The following is a 20,325-nucleotide window of genomic DNA, read 5'->3' on the forward strand; positions in this document are numbered from 1 at the left end:
GATTTAGTAACCTTTGGAACTTGTGACAGAATGGCCCCTTTGTCCTAGTCAAAATACCTAGTTCCTAATCCCCACAACACCTAATATACTCTTTGGCACAATGGAGCTTGAAGTTGTGGTTAAGCTGAAGTTGATAGGGAAGATGTTATCTTGGATGACCTGCTTGGGCCCATCCCATCTGAAGGAAGCAAAACACAACGGAGGCATTATAACAGAGACTAGAAATGGGAACAGGTGAGTTCACTGGAGGCGTTATAACAGACACTAGAAGTGGGAACAGCTTCTAGAGCACAGAAAGGCAAGGAAGCGGACCCACCCTGCAGCCTCGGGGAGGAGCACAACCCTGCAAAAAATTTCATTTTAACATGTGAGACATGTCAGATCACAAATGTATGACGTTTCACAAACTAGGAGAGCAACAAAAGAAAATGAATACTGATGTTATTTACATTATGTAAGAATGAACATATTAATGAGATCTTGTCCCTTTTCCCCTCTCTGGGGGTCCGTGTATGTCTCTCTTAGGGTCCTCCTTGTTTCCTAGCTTCTCTGGGGTTGTGGATTGTAGGCTGGTTATGCTTTGCTCCATGTCTAACATCCACTTATGAGTGAGTACATACCACGTTTGTCTTTCTACGTCTATGTTATCTCACTCAGGATGGTTTCTTCTAGTTCCATCCAAATTTGCCTGCAAATTACAAGATGTCAGTGTTTTTTACCTCCAAATAGTACTCCATTGTGTAATGTACCACATTTTCTTTACACATTCTTCAGTTGAGGGACATCTAGGTTGCTTCCAGGTTCTGGCTATTACAATTAATGCTTCTATGAACATCATTGAACAGGTGTCCTTGTGGTGTGAATGTGCATCCTGAGTAATTTGGGAGCATGGGAGAGGAGAAGGAAGGTAAGAGAAAGAGGAGGGGAGAAGGGGAGGGGGAGGAGAGCATAAGGGAGCAGGGAGGTCTAGTTGGAGGAAAAAACAGAGAAGGAGAGCAAGGAAAGAGATACCTTGACAGAGAAAACTATTATGGGCTTTAAAAGAAACAGGTGACCTGAGCAAGTAGGAACTCACAGACCCCAGTCTTACAGCTGGGGAACCTGCATAAGACCGAACTAGGTCCCCTGAGTGTAGGTGTCAGTTGGGGTGCTTGGGCAGTCTATGGAGTCTCTGGCAGTGGAACCAGTATTTATCCCTAGTGCATAAATGAGCTTTGGGAGTCCATTCCCTATGGAGGGATACTCTCTCAGCCTAGATACATGGAGGAGGGCACAGGCCCTGCCCCAAATAATGTGACAAACTTTGATGATTCCCCCATGGGAGGCCTCACCCTCCCTGAGGAGTGGATGGGGGGAGAGTGGGAGGACAGGAGGGAGAGGAAACTAGGATTGCTATATAAAATAAGATTGTTTCTAATTTAAATAAAAATTAATTTTAAAAAGAACATATTAATGAATATAATTTACATGACTGAGCTCCCTGTGGCAGAGATAGCTGTGTGCTAAAGACCACATCAAGCAACATCACTGCCTTTCTGAGAGCTGAACATCAGCCTCACATCTTACATGAAACAAAAAGTCAGGTTCACCCACTATCTCCCAAAGCTCAGGTGGCAGGGATAAGACAGCTCAGTGAGTCAAGCAGCTGGGTCGCAAACATGAAGAGGTGAGTTCTGTTCTCTAGAATCTACTTAAAGCCAGATGTATCCACTCCTGTCTATCTCTGCATTCCTAAAGTGAGGTGAGAGGCAGAGGCAGGAGAATCCTAGAAGCTAGAAGTCCAGCCAGCCCGGCATACGTAGCAGCAAACAGCCGAGAGAGAGAGAGAAACAAAAGAGCACTGGATTCAAGCACAGTATTCTATACATTTCAAAATGTTCTGCCAGGGAAGGGAATAATGACAATTTTATTGTCCCAGCAAAGAATCTGAAGCTAGAGACCCATGAGTTGGAGGGCAGTTTGATATGATGAGATCCTATCTCAAAAATCAAAACAGAGGTTGCATCGATGGAACTGTAGCACAAGTTCTTAATAATAAAACCCTAAAGTCAGATATAGAGGTAACTGCTGAAAGATCAGAGAGACAAAGGAGCAAGCCACAGCCACACCTTACCTCGACAACTTCCCAGATGAAAAGAGAGTGAGCTCCTAGCTTCTCCTGCCTTATATCCCTCTCTCCTCCCAGCCTTGCAACTTCCTGTCTGCCTCTACAGACCTCCACACCTCTATGGTTAACTCGTGGCTAGTTCTGCCCTCTGATCTTCAGGCAAGATTTATTTGTTAGAGTACAAACAAGATATCACCACATTTCCCCTTTTTTGTCTAAAATTAAAAGAAGGGTATAACTAATATAAAAAAACTATATACAGTATATGCAGGCAATAAATACATTAACAATGTCTATTCCATTAGCAATTGTCAAATTCAGAGAAATTCACTTTCTACTCTAATTCGCATTAACAAAACTATCTTTTTATGCCTCTCAACCTTATACACTTTATATTTCTTTAGTGAATTTCTTTTCTGAATCTAGTACAAGGAAAACAACTGTAACTATAACTAAAAAGTCTTCAAAACCATCAGAGATCCAATAAGGAAATAACATTACTTGAGTAAGCAGGAAGTGCAAGCAAATGTAAGAAATTAAAAAAAACAGCTGGCTGCCTGGACAGTCACCCAGGATTCCTTCACTACGTTGGGTCATTCATCTTTGGCCTACAGGCATAGCATATCTGACAGCCATTTTTGTGAAGCAGGGTATTCTGAAGGGCTACCCTACTTTGCTTGGCAAAGTGTAGCAGTCCTTTCTTTTGGGTCCTGCTTGTCCAATTTGGACAGCACATTGTCAGCAGTTGAGGCAAGAGCACTTTCTTACCCAGTAGCTAACTTTTGCCATAAAAAATTTAAAAAACCCTATGTGGAGTTGTTTCAATGCTCACCATTTTCTCTGAAGTAGATTGGTGCTGCCTGGAGCAGATGTGGCTCATTGTCATAAAAAAGAACAAGAACCTATGTTATTAAAACATCTTAAATGCCATAGTCTGCAGATATCTGAAGTGTTTGAAGATGACCTGTCTATCTAAAATATATCTGTTTGACCTTGAAAACATACCTATATGACTACAAGTTCAATTTTAATAGGTGACTAACTGATAACCTGTATTTCTTTATTATCCTAAATAGTTGGTAATAATTGCTTTCAAGGGCTAAAATTTTGTTAAATGAGTTGCATAGGTACAATATCCTGAACAAGATTAAAATGTATGTACAGTATTCTCTAACAAAAATAACCTCAAATTTGTATCAATATACAAAAAATTCACGCCAAAGTAAAATATTTAAAACTATTAGTTGCAGCCAGGTGGTGGTGGACCACGCCTTTAATCCCAGCACTCGGGAGGCAGAGGCAGGCAGATCTCTGTGAGTTCGAGGCTGGGCTGGACCGACAGCCTCAAAAACAATACAAAGGAGGTGAGTTTGGGTCTCCGGCGGGGACCGCCTGCCCAACACCCATCCCCTTGATCTTCCGGGGCCGCTCCTGGCATCCAGAAGACCCGCCCACACAGGAAAGACATCAGCCCTACCAAGACCTCAACCTCAGGGAGTCCAGCTTCATGTTAGTTTGGGTCTCCGGCAGGGACTGCCCGCCCAACACCCATCCCCTTGATCTCCTGGAGCCGCTCCTGGCATCCAGAAGACCCGCCCACACAGGAAAGACAAAAGCCCTTCCAAGACCCCAACCCCAGGGAGTCCAGCTTCAGGAAAGACATCAGCCCTTCCAGGCCCCAAACTCCGTGTCAGCATACCAGCTTCAGCTGCAGGAAGGAAGGAGACCAGTGGAGACGGAAAGACCCCACCAGCACCCACTGGAAGAAGAGATGGGAAGAAGACAGAATAAGAGCTCACTCAACAATACAAACACCAACATGACCCCACCAGAATCTAGGGATCCAACACCAGCAAGACCCGAAAAGCACTACATAGACAAAGAAGAGGAGACAGACCTTAAAAATTATTTCATGAGATGATGGAGACCCTCAAAGAAGAAACGAGGAAATCCCTTAAAGAAATAGAAGAAAAAACAAACAAAAAAAAATCCATGAAATGGGGGGGGAAAATTCAAGAAATAAACAAATCTCTCAAAGAATCTAAAGAGCACCAAGAAAAAACAACCAAAAAGATTAAGGAAACAACTCAAACAGTTGAAGGATTGAAAGCTGAAATAGAAATGATAAAGAAAACACAGAATGAAGGGATGCTGGAAATAGAAAAGCTGGGTAAACGATCAGGAACTACAGATGCAAGTATCACTAATAGAATACAAGAGATAGAAGAGAGAATCTCAGGTGTTGAAGACTCATTAGAGGATATAGAGTCGTCAACCAAAGAAAATCACAAAACCAACAAATCCTTAACACAAAATATCCAGGAAATATGGGGCAATGTGAAGAAGCCAAACCTGAGAATAATAGGTATAGAAGAAGGCGAAGAAATACAACTCAAAGGTACAGAAAACATATTCAACAAAATCATAGAAGAAAACTTCCCTAACCTAAAGAAAGATATGCCTATGAAAATACAAGAATCTTACAGAACACCAAATAGGCTCGACCAGAAAAAGAAGTCACCTCGCCATATAATAATCAAAACATCAAACCTACAGAGTAAAGAGAAAATATTAAGAGCAGCTAAAGAAAAAGGCCAAGTAACATACAAAGGCAGACCTATCCGAATTACACCTGACTTCTCAATGGAAACGATGAAAGCCAGAAGGTCCTGGACAGATGTCCTGCAAATGCTAAGGGAACAAGGATGCCAGCCCAGACTACTATATCCAGCAAAGCTCTCAATTACCATAGATGGAGAAAACAAAATATTCCATGACAAAGCCAGATTTAAACAATACGTATCCATGAATCCAGCTCTACAGAAAATGCTAGAAGGAAAACTAGAGCCAAGGAAGATAACTACATTCACAAAGACACAGGCAATATATAATCACACTTTACAAAACACCAAAAGAAAAAGGGAGGAGAAACTACACAAAATAACCTCACTAACAATAAATCAAGCACAAGCAAGGATCACCAATCAATGGTCATTAATATCCCTCAATGTCAATGGCCTCAACTTGCCTATAAAAAGACACAGACTAGCAGAATGGATACAAAGACAGAACCCTTCCTTCTGCTGCATACAAGAAACACATCTCAACATCAAAGACAGACGTTATCTCAGAGTAAAGGGTTGGGAAAAGATCTTCCAATCAAACGGTCCCAAGAAACAAGCGGGTGTAGCAATCCTAATATCTAACAAATTAGACTTCAAATTAAAATCAATCAAAAGAGATGAAGAAGGACACTTCATATTCATCAAAGGAAAAATACATCAAGACGAAGTCTCAATTTTAAACATCTACGCCCCAAATACAAAGGCACCTACATTCGTGAAAGAAACATTACTAAAGCTCAAAATGCACATAAAATCTCACACACTAATAGTAGGAGACTTCAACACTCTGCTCTCACCACTAGACAGGACCTCCAGACAGAAACTTAACAAAGAAACAAAAGAACTAATAGAAGTTATGACCCAACTGGGTTTAACAGACATCTATAGAACATTCCACCCAAATACAAAGGGATATACCTTCTTCTCGGCACCACATGGAACCTTCTCTAAAATTGACCACATAATAGGAAACAGAGCAAATCTCCACAGATACAAAAAAATTGGAATAACCCCCCTGCATCTTAGCAGACCACCATGCATTAACATTACATTTCAACAATAACACAAATCGCAGAAACCCTACAAACTCATGGAGATTGAACAATGCACAATTGCACCATCCCTGGGTAAAAGAACAAATAAAAAAAGAAATGAAAGACTTCCTCGAATTCAATGAGAATGAAGACACAACATACACAAACTTATGGGACACTTTGAAAGCAATGCTGAGAGGAAAGTTTATAGCACTAAGTGCCCACATGAAAAAACTGGAGAACAGTCATACTAGAGAATTAATAGCACAGCTGAATGTTCTAGAACAAAAAGAAGCAAACTCCCCCCAGGAGGAGCAGATGCCAGAAAATAATCAAATTGAGGGCTGAAATCAATCAAGTAGAAACCAGGAAAACACGGAGAAGAATCAATGAAACAAAGAGTTGGTTCTTTGAGAAAATCAACAAAATAGATGAACCTCTGTCCAAACTAACCAAAAGACAGAGAGAAAGCATTCTAATTAACAAAATCAGGGATGAAAAAGGGGACATAACAACAGACTCTGAGGAAATCCAGAGAATCATCAGGGCATACTTTGAAAATCTGTACTCCACAAAATTTGAAAATGTAAAGAAAATGGACAATTTCCTGGATAGATATCACTTGCCAAAACTGAATCAAGAACAGATAAACAATCTAAACAGGCCTATAACCCCTAATGAAATAGAAGCAGTCATCAAAAGTCTCCCAAACAAAAAAAGCCCAGGCCCAGATGGCTTCAGTGCAGAATTCTACCAGAAATTCAAAGAAGAGCTAATTCCAATACTCCTCAAAGTATTCCACACAATAGAAGCAGGAGGCTCACTGCCAAACTCTTTCTACGAGGCTACAATTACCTTGATACCCAAGCCACACAAAGACACAACTAAGAAAGAGAACTATAGACCAATTTCCCTCATGAACATCGATGCAAAAATGCTCAATAAAATACTCGCAAACCGGATTCAAGAACACATCAGAAAAATCATCCACCATGATCAAGTAGGCTTCATCCCAGGAATGCAGGGATGGTTCAACATTAGAAAATCTATCAATGTAATCCACTATATTAACAAACTGTGAAAGAAAAACCACAGGATCATCTCACTAGATGCTGAAAAAGCCTTTGACAAAATCCAGCACCCCTTCATGATAAAGGTCCTAGAGAGATCAGGGATAACAGGAACGTACCTGAATATAATAAAAGCAATATACAGTAAACCAACAGCTAACATCAAACTAAATGGAGAGAAACTCAAAGCAATTCCTCTAAAATCAGGAACAAGACAAGGCTGTCCACTCTCTCCATATCTCTTCAATATTGTACTTTAAGTTCTAGCTACAGCAATAAGACAACAACAGGAGATAAAGGGGATACAAATAGGAAAAGAAGAAGTCAAACTTTCACTATTTGCAGATGATATGATAGTTTACATAAGTGACCCAAAAAACTCTGCAAGGTTACTCCTAGAGCTGATAAACACCTTCAGCAATGTGGCAGGATACAAGGTAAACTCAAAGAAATCAGTGGCCCTATTATATACAGATGATGAAGTGACTGAGAAAGAAATCAGAGAAACATCACCCTTTACAATAGCCAAAAACAGCATCAAATATCTGGGGATAATGTTAACTAAGGAAGTGAAAGACCTGTATATCAAGAACTTTGTGTCTTTAAAGAAAGAAATCAAAGAAGATACCAGAAAATGTAAAGATCTCCCATGCTCTTGGATTGGTAGGATCAACATAATAAAAATGGCAATCTTGCCAAAAGCAGTCTACAGATTCAATGCAATCCCTATCAAAATTCCATCACAATTCTTCAAGGACCTGGAAAGAACATTAATCAACTTTACATGGAAAAACAAAAGGCCCAGGATAGCTAAAACATCCCTATACAATAAAGGAACTTCAGGAGGCATCACCATACCTGACTTCAAGCTCTATTATAGAGCTATAGTCCTGAAAACATCTTGGTATTGGCACAAAAATAGGCAGGTAGACCAATGGAACTGAATTGAAAGCTCTAATTTTAACCCACGCACCTATGAACACTTGATTTTTGACAAAGAAGCTAAAACTGTACAATGGGAAAAAGAAAACATCTTCAACAAATGGTGCTGGCATAACTGGGTACTGGTATGCAGAAGACTGCAGATAGATCCATGTTTATCTCCTTGCACAAATCTTAAGTCCAAATGGATCAAAGATCTCAACATAAATCCAGCCACACTGAAACTTTTAGACGAGAAAGTGGGAGATACTCTTCAATGAGTTGGTACAGGAGACCACTTCCTAAACATAACACCAGTGGCACAGGCACTGAGATCAACAATTAACAAATGGGACCTTCTGAAACTAAAAAGCTTCTGTAAGGCAAAGGACACAGTCAAAAAGACAAAAAGGCAGGCCACAGAATGGGAAAAGATATTCACTAACCCTACATCTGACAGAGGGCTATCTCCAAAATTTACAAAGAACTCAAGAAACAAGTCTCCAAAACACCAAAGGATCCATTTAAAAGGTGGGGTACAGAACTAAATAGAGAATTCTCAATAGAGGAGGCTAAAATGGCCAAGAGACACTTAAGAAAGTGTTCAACATCCTTAGCCATCAGGGAAATGCAAATCAAAACAACTCTGAGATACCATCTTACTCTGTCAGAATGGCTAAAATCAAAAACACTGAAGACAATTTATGCTGGAGAGGATGTGGAGAGAGGGGAACACTCCTCCACTGCTGGTGGGAGTGCCGACTCATACAGCCTCTTTGGAAATCAGTATGGAGATTCCTCAGGAAAATGGGAATTAATCTACCACTAGACCCAGCAATTCCACTCTTAGGCATATATCCAAATGAGGCAAATTCATACAACTATGTTCATAGCAGCATTATTTGTAATAGCCAGAACCTGGAAGCAACCTTGATGCCCCTCAACTGAAGAGTGGATAGAGAAAATGCAGTACATTTACACAATGGAGTATTACTCACCAAAAAAAAAAAAAAAAACAATGGAATCTTGAAATTCGCAGGGAAATGGATAGCACTGGAAAAAACCATCCTGAGTGAGGGAACCCAGTCGCAAAAAGACAAACATGGTATGTACTCACTCATATATGGATGTTAGACATGGATCAGGATAGTGCTAGTCTGCACTTCCACTGATAGAGAGTCTGGGAAACAGGAAAGAACCTAAAATATATGCATATATGCATAGTACCCAAGAGAAGAGGATTGAGACAAGATCCTCTGAATGGATGGGGAACACGGCGAGGGGTGGGGGCAAGTGGGAGCTGGAAAGAAGAGAGGGGGTGAAGAGGAAGAGAGTTGGTCGGGGGTAACAGTAAGTTGAGGGGGTGGGGGTAGGATAGGGGGAAGAGGGGATCATAGGATCGAATACAGATCAGACACCAGAGTGACCTCGAGTGATCTAAAGGGATAACACCAATTGGCAAGCTAAGCAATAGTGGAGAGACCACCTCGAATACCCATTCCTGATAATGAACTTGATGTCTATAACCATCCGGGAGCCTTCATCCTGTGACTGATGGAAGCAGAGGCAAACACACAATTAATCACTGAACTGAACCCAAGGAACCCAGTGACAGAGAGAGAGGAGTGATGAGCAAATTGGCAAAGAATGGGCTGGCAAAACCAGCAGAGACAGCTGATCTGAACAGGGGAGAGCTCTTGGACCTCAGACCAACAGTGGGGAGGCCAGCATGGGACTGATCTGGACCCCCCAAATGTGAGTGTCAGCGAGAAGGCCTGGGCAACCTATGGGGCCCTGAGCTGTGGATCAGTGTCTATCCCTGGAATACAAACAGTCATCGTGTGCCTATAGCACAAAGAGGGATGCTCTCTCAGTTGGACTCTTAGGGGAGTGCCTGGACCCTACCCAGAGTGAAATGACAGACTCTAGATATCCCCTATGTGGAAAGATTTGGCAATAGGGTGGGAGGCTGGGGGGTAAGGGGAGTGAGGGAGGAGGGGAGAGAGAGGGAACTGGGATTGACATGTAAAACAAGCTATTTAAAATTAAAATAAAAAATGATAAAATAAAAAAAAATACAGAGAAACCCTGTCTCGTAAAAACAAAAAAAAAAACCTATTAGTTGCTTTTTGGTTTAAAAGTAGATTCAATTATCCACCTTTTTATCCTATCTCTATATTCCACCTTTTTCTTTTCAGAGTAAATTCAATAATCTGCCCTCATATTCTATCATATTTATAACCCCCTTTTTTCTTTTCAAAACAAGATCCCTAAATCTAACCTCTTTTGTTCAACTTTTTTTCCTGACCATTACCAATAATAACTTGTAACTAACCACCCTAAAAAATGACAAATATCCATAACCCAATGAATGACCAAAAACCACCCACACCAACTCTTGGAAATGTGGGCATCATGTTCCTAAATGTACATCCTTCTATCTGGGGGCAATGGCATCTTTAGGGGATCCTGAAAAGAAAATTTTGAGTTAATAGTTAAGTCCTGGAAGAGGTAGCTGTATCTTTTGTTATCCAGTCTCTGCATAATGGGAAAAGGCAGGGTTTGTCTCAAGTCCTTGCTAGAGTAGTCTGTGGGGCTGGATCACCTTAGCTAGCCACCTTGAAATTGTCCTGACCAGTTTATAGTCCAAAGCCGATCTTCAGGTGGTGTTTTTCAGCTTAGTAGTGTTATCATAGCCCTGGTGGAATCATTGCTGTAGGACCCCATCCTCCTTTTGGAGATTTCAAAGGTCGCTCACTGTTAGCTGTGATCATGGTCCTCAACATATGATGTTTTAAATGTTGTATGCAACAGATCTCAAAGAAGTTAAAGGATCAATATTTGTTACTTATATCCAGAGTACAAAAACTTAAGTTACCTGATAGAGACTCAAATTTGAAATCATGTACAGGAAGATAGATGAAGTCTTTTTCCAGAATTAATTATTACTCTATATGGCCATTCATATTATGACAAAAGTTTAATGTGTATATATATATGCATATATATAAATCTTATAAATTTTGAGATAATATTTATACCTTAAAAAAGCTTCAAAAAGTCAAAATAAAACCAAAGGATAATGAGATTAATACAATAGTCCCTAAATAGTCCCTGTTCCATATCAGGTGGCTCTTCTGACTTGAGACAGATTTTGGATTTTACTTTAACAAGCATGCTTGAGTTTAGAGAAGGAGAGAGCCACACTCCAACTCTAAGACCAATTTTAATCTTTAATTGGACTGGAACTACAAAAAGACCATTTGCATTTTATGTCTTTAGGGAACAGCAGAAATAAACATTTGGGAAGATTTATGAAATTTTTATCCTGTTGTAAATGTGATATATCTATAGGACAAATTATGCTTTTCCTTGGGACATTTTTCTCTGGATGATTTGTTCTTCTTCTTCACATGTCTCATTTGTCCAGTGGTCTTCAGATTCCTTTCCTGGATGCCTTCATTCTCCTGAAAAGACAAAATCAAAACTCTTCCCCAACCCTAATTTTGTGGAGGTTCCCTTATCGAAAGTTCTGATCAAATGAAAGACATCTGTTACTTTTAAAGTTAGTTCAGATTGAATGATCATGCTGTTTGATGAACTATCACTTTTTCTAATCAAGAGGTCTCTCTTGTTAAAATCTAATCTTTATCAATTTTGATGGTATCCATAGCCTTTCTTCTTCTGTGGAAACAAAAGCACAACCCCTTGCCCAACATAACACATATCCTGGTTTCTGTTCTGAGGCCAGCACATCTTTAAAGTATACAGGATGATTTCATTCTGTAGTTTTTTTTCTATTATCCAATGTCTCTCCACAGCTGTTGTTCCTTTCTCATTAGCATTTAGAAAATTCAAAGTTAATAAATCATTATGCAACCTATTTCTGGGAGTCTTTATTATTCCTTTCTGTTTATTTAGCATGTCCTTTAGAGTTCAATTTGATGTATCTATGACTGTTTGCTCTGTAGGTTTGTGTGGATACCTGTAATTTGCTTTATATTGTAATAAGTAAAAAACAGTTTCATTTGACTGGAGACATATGCTGGAGTATTGTCTGTCTTAATTTGTACAGATAGTCCCATGATGGCCATAGCTTCCGACAATTGTGTGATTACAGGATCAGCCTTTTTAGAACTCAAAGAAGTTGTCCATTGAAATCCTGGATATGTATCACTGATGTGGTGTGCATAATTTAATTTTCCAAATTCTACAAAATGTAATACATTCATCTGCCAGAGTCCATTCCTTTGATTACCCTTTAGGCTACTTCCTGCCCACAGTGTTGTTTGGTTGTATAAAGAACAAGTAGGACACTGGGTGTTGGTGACACATGCCTATAGTCACAGCACTCAGGAGGCAGAGGCAGGCAGATCTCTGTGAGTTCAAGACCAGCCTAGCCTACAAGAGCAAGTTCCAGGACAGCCTCCAAAGCCACAGAGAAACCCTGTCTTGAAAAACAACAACAAAAAAAAAGAACAAGTAGAACATCTTATACTTTCCTTGGCTTGTTGCGAGGTGAGGGAAAAATCTTTTTTTTTTAAACCTTAGCTATTGACATGATTTTTTTATGAAATTCTTAGGCCTACAGTATATTTCCTATCAACAGTTGATCAGTTTCATCATTGCCTTGTGCTAGAGGGCCTGGCAGACCTGTATGGGAGATATATATATGATGATTCCTATCCCTGATTATTTCTTATAACTGAATAAATAAGAAAGTCAATTCTGTATCATTTGGTATAAATTCAGCAGTTTCAATATGCAAAACAACTATTTCTGCCATATCACAAATCAATAACCATGTTGAGAGGTTCCATAAAATCCATTAAACCATGAGAATATCATATAACTCTGACTTTTGGATGGAATATTAAGGACTTTGAGCCACTTTACTTAAATTTTCTGATTTATAACCTGCCTTTCCTGATTTATTTGCATCTTTATAGCATGAAGGGGCTCCAGATATTAGTGCTCCCTGTACAATGCAAGGAAGGAATCAGCTAGTTCTCTTTATGAGTTTAATTCTCTTGCTTTACAGATATTTGCTCGTAATTTCCCTGCTCCAAAGATTACCGAAAGCTCTTTGCCATAGTTCACTTTCTGCCCATAACTTGTCAATTTCATTATTAGTACAATTTCTGCAGGATCTATTCCTGCTAATTGATGAAGTCACAATTTTCCTTTTAGAATAAACTCAGAGATATTTTCCATATAAGTTTTTAATTTTTTACTCTGTTTATGTGGTAAGAAGATCCATTTTAAGATAATATCTTCCCTCTGCATTAATGTTCCTGTATGAGAATGCTTACAGGGTAAAATAACCAAAATGCAATTAAGATTTGGATCCAAACTATCCCACATTGTGCACCTTGTAATTTCTTTTCCACAAAAGCCAATTCTCTCTCAGCCTCAACTGATAATTCTCTTGGACTATCTAAGTCCTTGTTACCATCTAAGGTTTTGAACAAATTACTCAGTTAGTCATAGTGTATTCTGATAGTGGGCCATAGATAGGAAACGTCTCCTCAAAATCTTTGAAAGTCATCAAGAGTCTGCAATCAAGTCTCTCCTAATTTGCACTTTTGGGGGTCTAATTTTCTGTAGGACCATTTTATATTCTAAGTAATTAATAGAATACCCTGTTTGTATCTTTTCAGGAGTAAGTTGTAATCCCCAACAAGGCAAAATTTCTTTACTTCTTCAAACATTCTAAAGTATCTGCATTTAAATCTGTTAATAAGATGTCATCCATGTAATCATAAACTATAGATTGTGAAAACGGTACATGTATTATTTCCATTGGTTTTCCCACAAACTATTGGCATAGGGTGAGGCTATTTAACATTCCCTATGGGAGAGTCTTCCATTGATATCTCTTAACAGGCTGAGAATTATAACAAGTAGATACCATGAAGGCGAATTTTTCTCTGTCTTTTTCTTGTAAAGGTATAGCAAAAAACCAATCTTTTAATTCAGTAACTATCAGAGGCCATCCTTTAAGTGATAAAGAAGACAAAGAAATTCCAGACTGTAGAGGCCATTGGCTGAATCACCTTATTAACAGTTCTTAGATCTGTTACCATTCTTCATTTTCCAGATTTCTTTTTTATCACAAATACAGGAGAATTCCAAGGGCTGGTTGATTCTTCAATATGCTGAGCATTTAGCTGCTCCTGTACTCCAAAGTACAAAGGCTTGCAGTTTCTTTGTTGTTAAAGGCCATTACTCAACCCATACAGGTTTGTCTGTCAACTATTTTAAAGGTGCCTTTGAAAGATCAGCAGCTGTGTGACGTTCTTTTACAACCTAATTGGTATGTGGCTGTTCTTTATAATACCTGCTAGTACTTTTTCCAGAAACATAAGTTAATTTATGATTTGTTTCTAAGTTTGGAGGAATGTTAATCTGAGTATTCAATTGCTATAACAAATCATGTCCTCATAAATTCATTGCTATGCTAGCTACATATGACTTTAACTTTCCTCTCTGTCCTCAGGTCTACACATTCGACCCATCTCATACTTGTTTTAGCTTGGATAACATTCCAGTCCTTAAAAACTGAATGTCTACCTCCTGAAGAGGCCAATTTGGATGACAAGATTCTGGTGTAATTATAGTTAAATTCATACCTGTGTCTACAAGACCTTCAATGACAATGTCACTTACTCATTTTTTTAAATTTTGGTCTTTATTCATTTATAGAAGTTTGCCAAAGTATTTGCTTTACTGTTTCTCCTGAATTTTTTGTTCTCTCTTCTATAGCTTTTTTTTCATCCAGAGAAATATGGTTTCTTATAGTAGTCATTAGACTCTTTAATTGCTCTGGGAAGGAGTTTCCTCCATGGTTACAGGAAATGACTGATCCAAATAAGACTTGGGAACCTGATAGAGGCCCCTTAAGGCATTTTCCAATAGCAAAGGTTTACCTTGACTGTCCCTTGTATCTACATTCATTAGTTCAATGCCTGCCTTTGCCACACCTTCTGCATAATCCAGATGGGAGGGGCAGTCTGTTTGAATTGTGCTTAGAAAAAACATTGTTTCTAGGAATCCCCTGTTTATAATCCCTTTTCAAGTGACCTTGTTTGCCACAATTGAAACACTTAGCATTTTGATTATTCTTCCAATCTCTGGATATCACCTCTCTTATCCAAGTATCATCATGGTCAGGAGATTCATTATTGCTTGTGTCTCAGATCCATCCCTCCAAGAGTGTTGATCTTGCTTGTAACAGCCTACTTACACTTTTGCATTGTGCATTAGCATTTTTAAAAGCCAGAGATTCGATTATTATTTGTCTAGAGCTTGAATGTGGTATCATTCTGTTTACTGCTGAAGTTTATCTTTTTAACAAATCTTTGAAGGTTTCCTTTAGGCCCTGTATAACTTTAGTAAACAACTCAATTTTCGTTCCTACTTCCAATTCTGTATTGAGCATTCAGGACTGCTTTCCTCGCTTTCCTTTCCTTCTTTCTTTCTTTCTTTCTTTCTTTCTTTTTTTGAAACAGGGTTTCTCTATATTGTTTTGGAGCCTGTCCTGGAACATGCTCGGTAGACTAGGCTGGTCTCGAACTCACAGAGATCCACCTGCTGGGATTAAAGGCATGTGCCACCAACGCCCAGCCTGCTGCTTTCTTTTTTATGTCAGCCTAATCTCCCTTTCTAAGGAGCTTGGTCTTGGGATATTTCCATACCTCTAGCCCTATTTAAAATATCACTTCAACATGAATCATCAACATTTGACATCCTTCTTTAATGCAAAATAAGACTCATGTTACTTTAACCAGATAAGAAAATACACAAAACAAAATAAAACTTAAATCACCTATGTATTCTTCCTCATTTATCCAACTCTTCTACCACTTCTACCTGTAACCTCAAAAATAATCTCTGCCAAATTGTTGGTATGTATGTTTCCAGTACTTTCTATTCCTATCTCATTATGAATCAGATAGCATTTAAAGAGATATTCTTGAACTCATGCTTCTAAATCATTTTGCCTGTGTTTCAGAGTACCTTGCTCTGACACTGTGACATGAACTTAGCACCAGTCATTTTGATCATCTATTGACATTTCCCCTAGTTCTTGATATTATAAATGAGCCACATACATCTTTTTATCACTGTGCAATTTTACAGGTATGCCTTCGGTGGAAGTTCTGAGGTTCCAGATTTCAGATACTACTAGAAATCACCATTGTCTCCCAGAGAACATTCATAAACTGCATGTATGAAAATACTTTGGTAAGGAGGTAGATTATCCAATGAGATACAACCATGGAGTATTTGAGTTCAAAAGACCAACCCCAAGAAAATGCTAGAACAAGTGAAGAGGATCCCCGTGGAAGACAATCCACCTGTCATTTCAGTAGTAGGACTCCAAAGTCAGAAGCACTAACCTGAAGCAGCAAGCAATATAAAGAGGAAATGGAAAGAAGGCATGGCTCACTGGAACTAGGGCTCCGGCAGCTTTGGATGCTGTCTGTGCTCCAGCCCTCGCTGGATGACTTCTAAAGAGTCCACATTGTTGGTGTGGAGTCACCATGTGAAACCACTGTCTCTAGGCACCATGTACACACTTCCCTGATCTGTAATGTGACACCCTCTCTGCTTAGCACTAAAGCTCCAGCGAAGGGATTTACTTAAGTCGGGTAGGAAAAAAAAATATCTGATTCTGGGGTCTGAGGTAGAGATGGGTGTTTGGGATGGGGATCGGGGGTGGCAGCATTAGTGGGGACTTTTCAGGAAATGAGCTCACTTGGCTCATGAAGACTTGAAAGGATTTCATTCACTAGTGACCCCACCCCACACTGTCCTGTCCTGCTTGGTGTGTTCGTTACGCCCAGGCTTAAATCAAGAGCCAGAGTCTCAATTTACAGGATTTGCAGAGGGCTTTCAAGATGCTAAGCGGACCAGATTAGAGATAGAATTCATAAACAGCATGAGAATGGCTAAGAGCTAGCTGAACGTTATGAAGTTCAAGTTGAAACCTGGGCAGTAGGAGACCCAGATCTAAGAGTTCAAATGGCAAAGACTTGGCTGCTTGGAGAGTTAACATAAAAATACCTGGAAAAGGCAGCAAAGTGGTGGCCTCCAAACTAACTGTGGACTGTGGATTATGTTTTTATACTCATAAAGCTCAAAAATTTGTGGTTCAGTAACATTTGATTGTCCCAATACCTTACAGTTTGCCAGAGTTCCTACCCCTCCCTATCACACCCCATTGCTTCTCACAAATCCATTCCAGGCTCCTGTAGGGAGCCATGTTTGCAATTTGTGATTTAGCGATTTCAATCAATTGCTGTCTCTACAGGAGTCAACTGTTGTCATGGTTACTGGAATAGGATTATGCAATCTCATGTGTGTTCAACAGAAGGATGATGTTGAGAGCAAGGGATGCTGTGTTTGAACCCGAATTTGACCTGCTGTAGATGGCTCGTTGGCTTTCAGAGGGACATCTACAAATGGTCAGGAAATGCTCACATGGGGTGGTTCCAAGCCATGTACTATGAGAGCTATGGAAAAGAAAACAAGACTTACGGGGAAACTTGGATTTGCATTTTCGTCTCTAGCTCTGCTGAATATTCCTTAATGAAGCTACTATACTCTTGGGTTTTTAAGTTGTGAGCCTTGGCCTTTAGTGACTGACCATAATTATAGCCTCAAAGCCTGGTTATTTTGCTTATACTCGGACTATTGTAATACCCTAACTCCCTAGGCCGACCCCTCCTCTGACCCACATCCAATTCAACACTTCCAAAATGTTCTGAGTTTGTATACCTGTAGGTGGACCCAAGCAGCGCCACCTGGTGGTGCCTGGACTAATTACCTGCCTGCCTTTCCCACAGGTGCCGGCCTCCCCTCCAGTGTGGCTTCAGAGCGGTGATTTCTGAGGTCTAAGCGCACTGCTCTCCTTGCCCCACACTGACCTTTCTGCTCTCACACGTGCCGCATTCACATCCGCCTCCCAGTTCTTGCTTAAGTGCTATTTGTTCTTTGAATTCCTCTCCCAAGTCTTAGCATAGCTGTCACATGAAATATCTCATCTCAGATGTCAGCTCTCCAAGGGCCCTTCCTTGTCCCTTGACACCTTTTTGAATGGTGACTTTCTAGCTTTATGTAGCATCTTTTATCGGTTCCTGGAACAATTTATTTGCAAGCATACCTAGAGCATAAGCTCCTCTTCAAGAACTGTAAATCCTAGCAGGGATTCTGGGTAATTTCTTTCCAGGTTGGAATCATTGCCCTGAGTAAATATGAATGGACTGGCTTCATGATCCCTGCTAACTTCCCTTCCCCATCTCTGAGACAATGTTAAGCTGGTGTGTAGTCCTTGGCTGATTTAGCCCAAATTATTTCTTCAGCTTATTACGAACACGGCCTGAGACACGAAGATCTCCACACAGTGACTAGTTCCTAGTTCAGCTTTCAGGTCCAAGGACCCCACCAGAGACGTTTCCGGTGTTTCCGGTGTTGGTCCCACCCTTGTCATTTTACCTTATCATCCCTTTTTATTTCTTCAGAGCATTTTACCACTAGCTGAAATCATTTTCTGTGTGTTTGCTGTCAGGCCGTCCCGTGGCACTTTAAGAGAGTTCAGTGTGTGTGTGTGTGTGTGTGTGTGTGTGTGTGTGTGTGTGTGTGTGTTGGGGGTGCAGCTAGGCCAGGGGTGCTGTCCACTACAGCCCCCTGATGTCTGTGTCAGTGCCGGGCAACCACTAGGCATTCAAATATTTGCTGAGAACTGAAAGGCAGACTCCACCCTGGTGGGCGGTCTCCTTGATTATTCCCTATTTTAAGCCAGAGAACATATGGGCTCAGTGAGGGCTTTTATCCCATGTCCTAAGGTCCCACAGCTTGTTAGACATAAAACTAGTATTGAAATCCAACTTGACTTCAAAACTGATGTCTGTGCGTCCTGGGGCTCTTCTTCCCTGGATATTTTTTGTAGACAAATTAAATGCTTCAAGAGTCTGTGACCTATGGGAAATCATAGTCTCAAATGTTTCGGCCTGTTTCATGAAGGAGACATATGCAAACATGAACACATATTCGTATAAATAAAACACCCCTCTCCTCCTACATAAAATTCATCACAACCAACCACATATTTGATTGAATTCAACAGAATTAAGATGCAAAATCAATCACTGTGAAAAGTCCCGGCTGAAGGAATTGCTCTTTTAGGTACCTACCTGTTAAATATAATAACTATGATTTCCACCTAGAGGAAAGCCAGACCTGGAAAGGGTTCTAGCCCACCGGACCAAAGCAGCTCGGTGTAGTGCAGGCCCCTACAGTGTGGACCAGGGGTTACCTGCGTCCTGAGAGTCCAGCATGTTCCCTAAGGTCCATTTCTTGCTACACTAGAGTTTCTACTTCACTTGAATTTCACTATAAAGCTGTGAACGGCACCAGTAGCATTCCCATTTGAGAGATGAGAAAATAAGCACAAACAGGTAAAGTGACTTGACTCAGGCCACCCCACCAGGCTAGAGCAGGAGCCCAGGTGTGTTGTTTGAACACTCCATCTTCATACCTCATTGTTACACATTTTATTCCTGCCCCACGCCGTTTTAGTGCTGAGTTTTGAACCCAGAGTCTCAGGGGCGTTACGCATGTGCTCAACCCTAAGTCATACTCCCAACCTCTTGCTTCATCTAAAGCTCTTCTCCAGGATATTAAAGTATACGAAATCCCATACGTCAAAATTATCAGCACCACCGAGAATCTGTGAGAGTTGTGTGTTAGGTCCCAACTCAAACGTACTGCATTGAAATCAGCATTTGAACAAGGTCCCCAACTAAATGTTATGCACTTAAATAATACAATACTGGTGGCTACAAACACAGGAAGCAGGGGAAGTTGTGCACCTTTTATTGGCTTTCCAGAGGCTTCCTTTCTAAATATCCAGTCCGGTCAGTAACCCGGAGGGACGATGAGAGATGAGACTAACCTATATCCTAGTGTCTGCTGCCGCCTTGTGGTCAAATTCCCATTCTCACCTAGGTCGAATTTGCTCTTCATAAAATAAATGCAGAAATAATGTGCATGTGGTCCAGGAGCTGAACGTTTTAGCCTTGTGCTTTAAAAGTCTTCAACAAAAATTCAAGATATCCCTTTCAGTTACCACAGAGACAGCCAAACAACAGCTTTCCTCTTCGCGCCTGTCCGGTGGGACAACATTCGCCTGCTTGAGAAGTCTAACAGAAAAGCTCAAGACCCAGAGTCTCTTACAGAACTCACGCATGAATGTCTAAATATGATTATCAATTACACTGTGGCTTTTTAGTTCTGAATGTGCCGTTCCCGTGTAGTATTTCACAAGGTCTCATGACATTTCCCACCGTTCTGTCACGTGCATCACTGGAGGTCTCTGAAGTAAAATACGGCCAGTCCCACAGCTGGAAGAGAAGAAGAAAGAGGTTCCAAAACTTTCCTACGTATTTTGCTCCAAACATCCAAAAAGTAGGCAGTGCTCTCAGTCATGGGATGAATTTGTTCAGAAGTTATTAGCTCAAGAGCTAAAGAAAGCCAAAACAGTTATCACAGGTGAAACTGACAGA

General features: G+C 40.2%; 1 protein-coding gene across 3 annotated transcripts in view; it reads right to left on the bottom strand.

Moving 5' to 3' along the window:
- LOC101825750 (cadherin-related family member 3) overlaps positions 1–16,291 on the bottom strand; it is a 98,471-nt gene extending 82,180 nt beyond the window's left edge. For all 3 annotated transcript variants that reach the window (XM_040747612.1, XM_040747613.1, XM_040747611.1), the window contains exon 1: positions 16,159–16,291. In XM_040747612.1, coding sequence (XP_040603546.1) covers positions 16,159–16,201 — 43 coding nt within the window. In that variant the 5' untranslated portion in view covers positions 16,202–16,291. The remainder of the gene's footprint in view (positions 1–16,158) is intronic.
- Positions 16,292–20,325: the final 4,034 nt, after the last annotated feature.

This window comes from Mesocricetus auratus, unplaced genomic scaffold, assembly GCF_017639785.1.
Source record: "Mesocricetus auratus isolate SY011 unplaced genomic scaffold, BCM_Maur_2.0 Super-Scaffold_100006, whole genome shotgun sequence".
Lineage (NCBI taxonomy): Eukaryota > Metazoa > Chordata > Mammalia > Rodentia > Cricetidae > Mesocricetus > Mesocricetus auratus.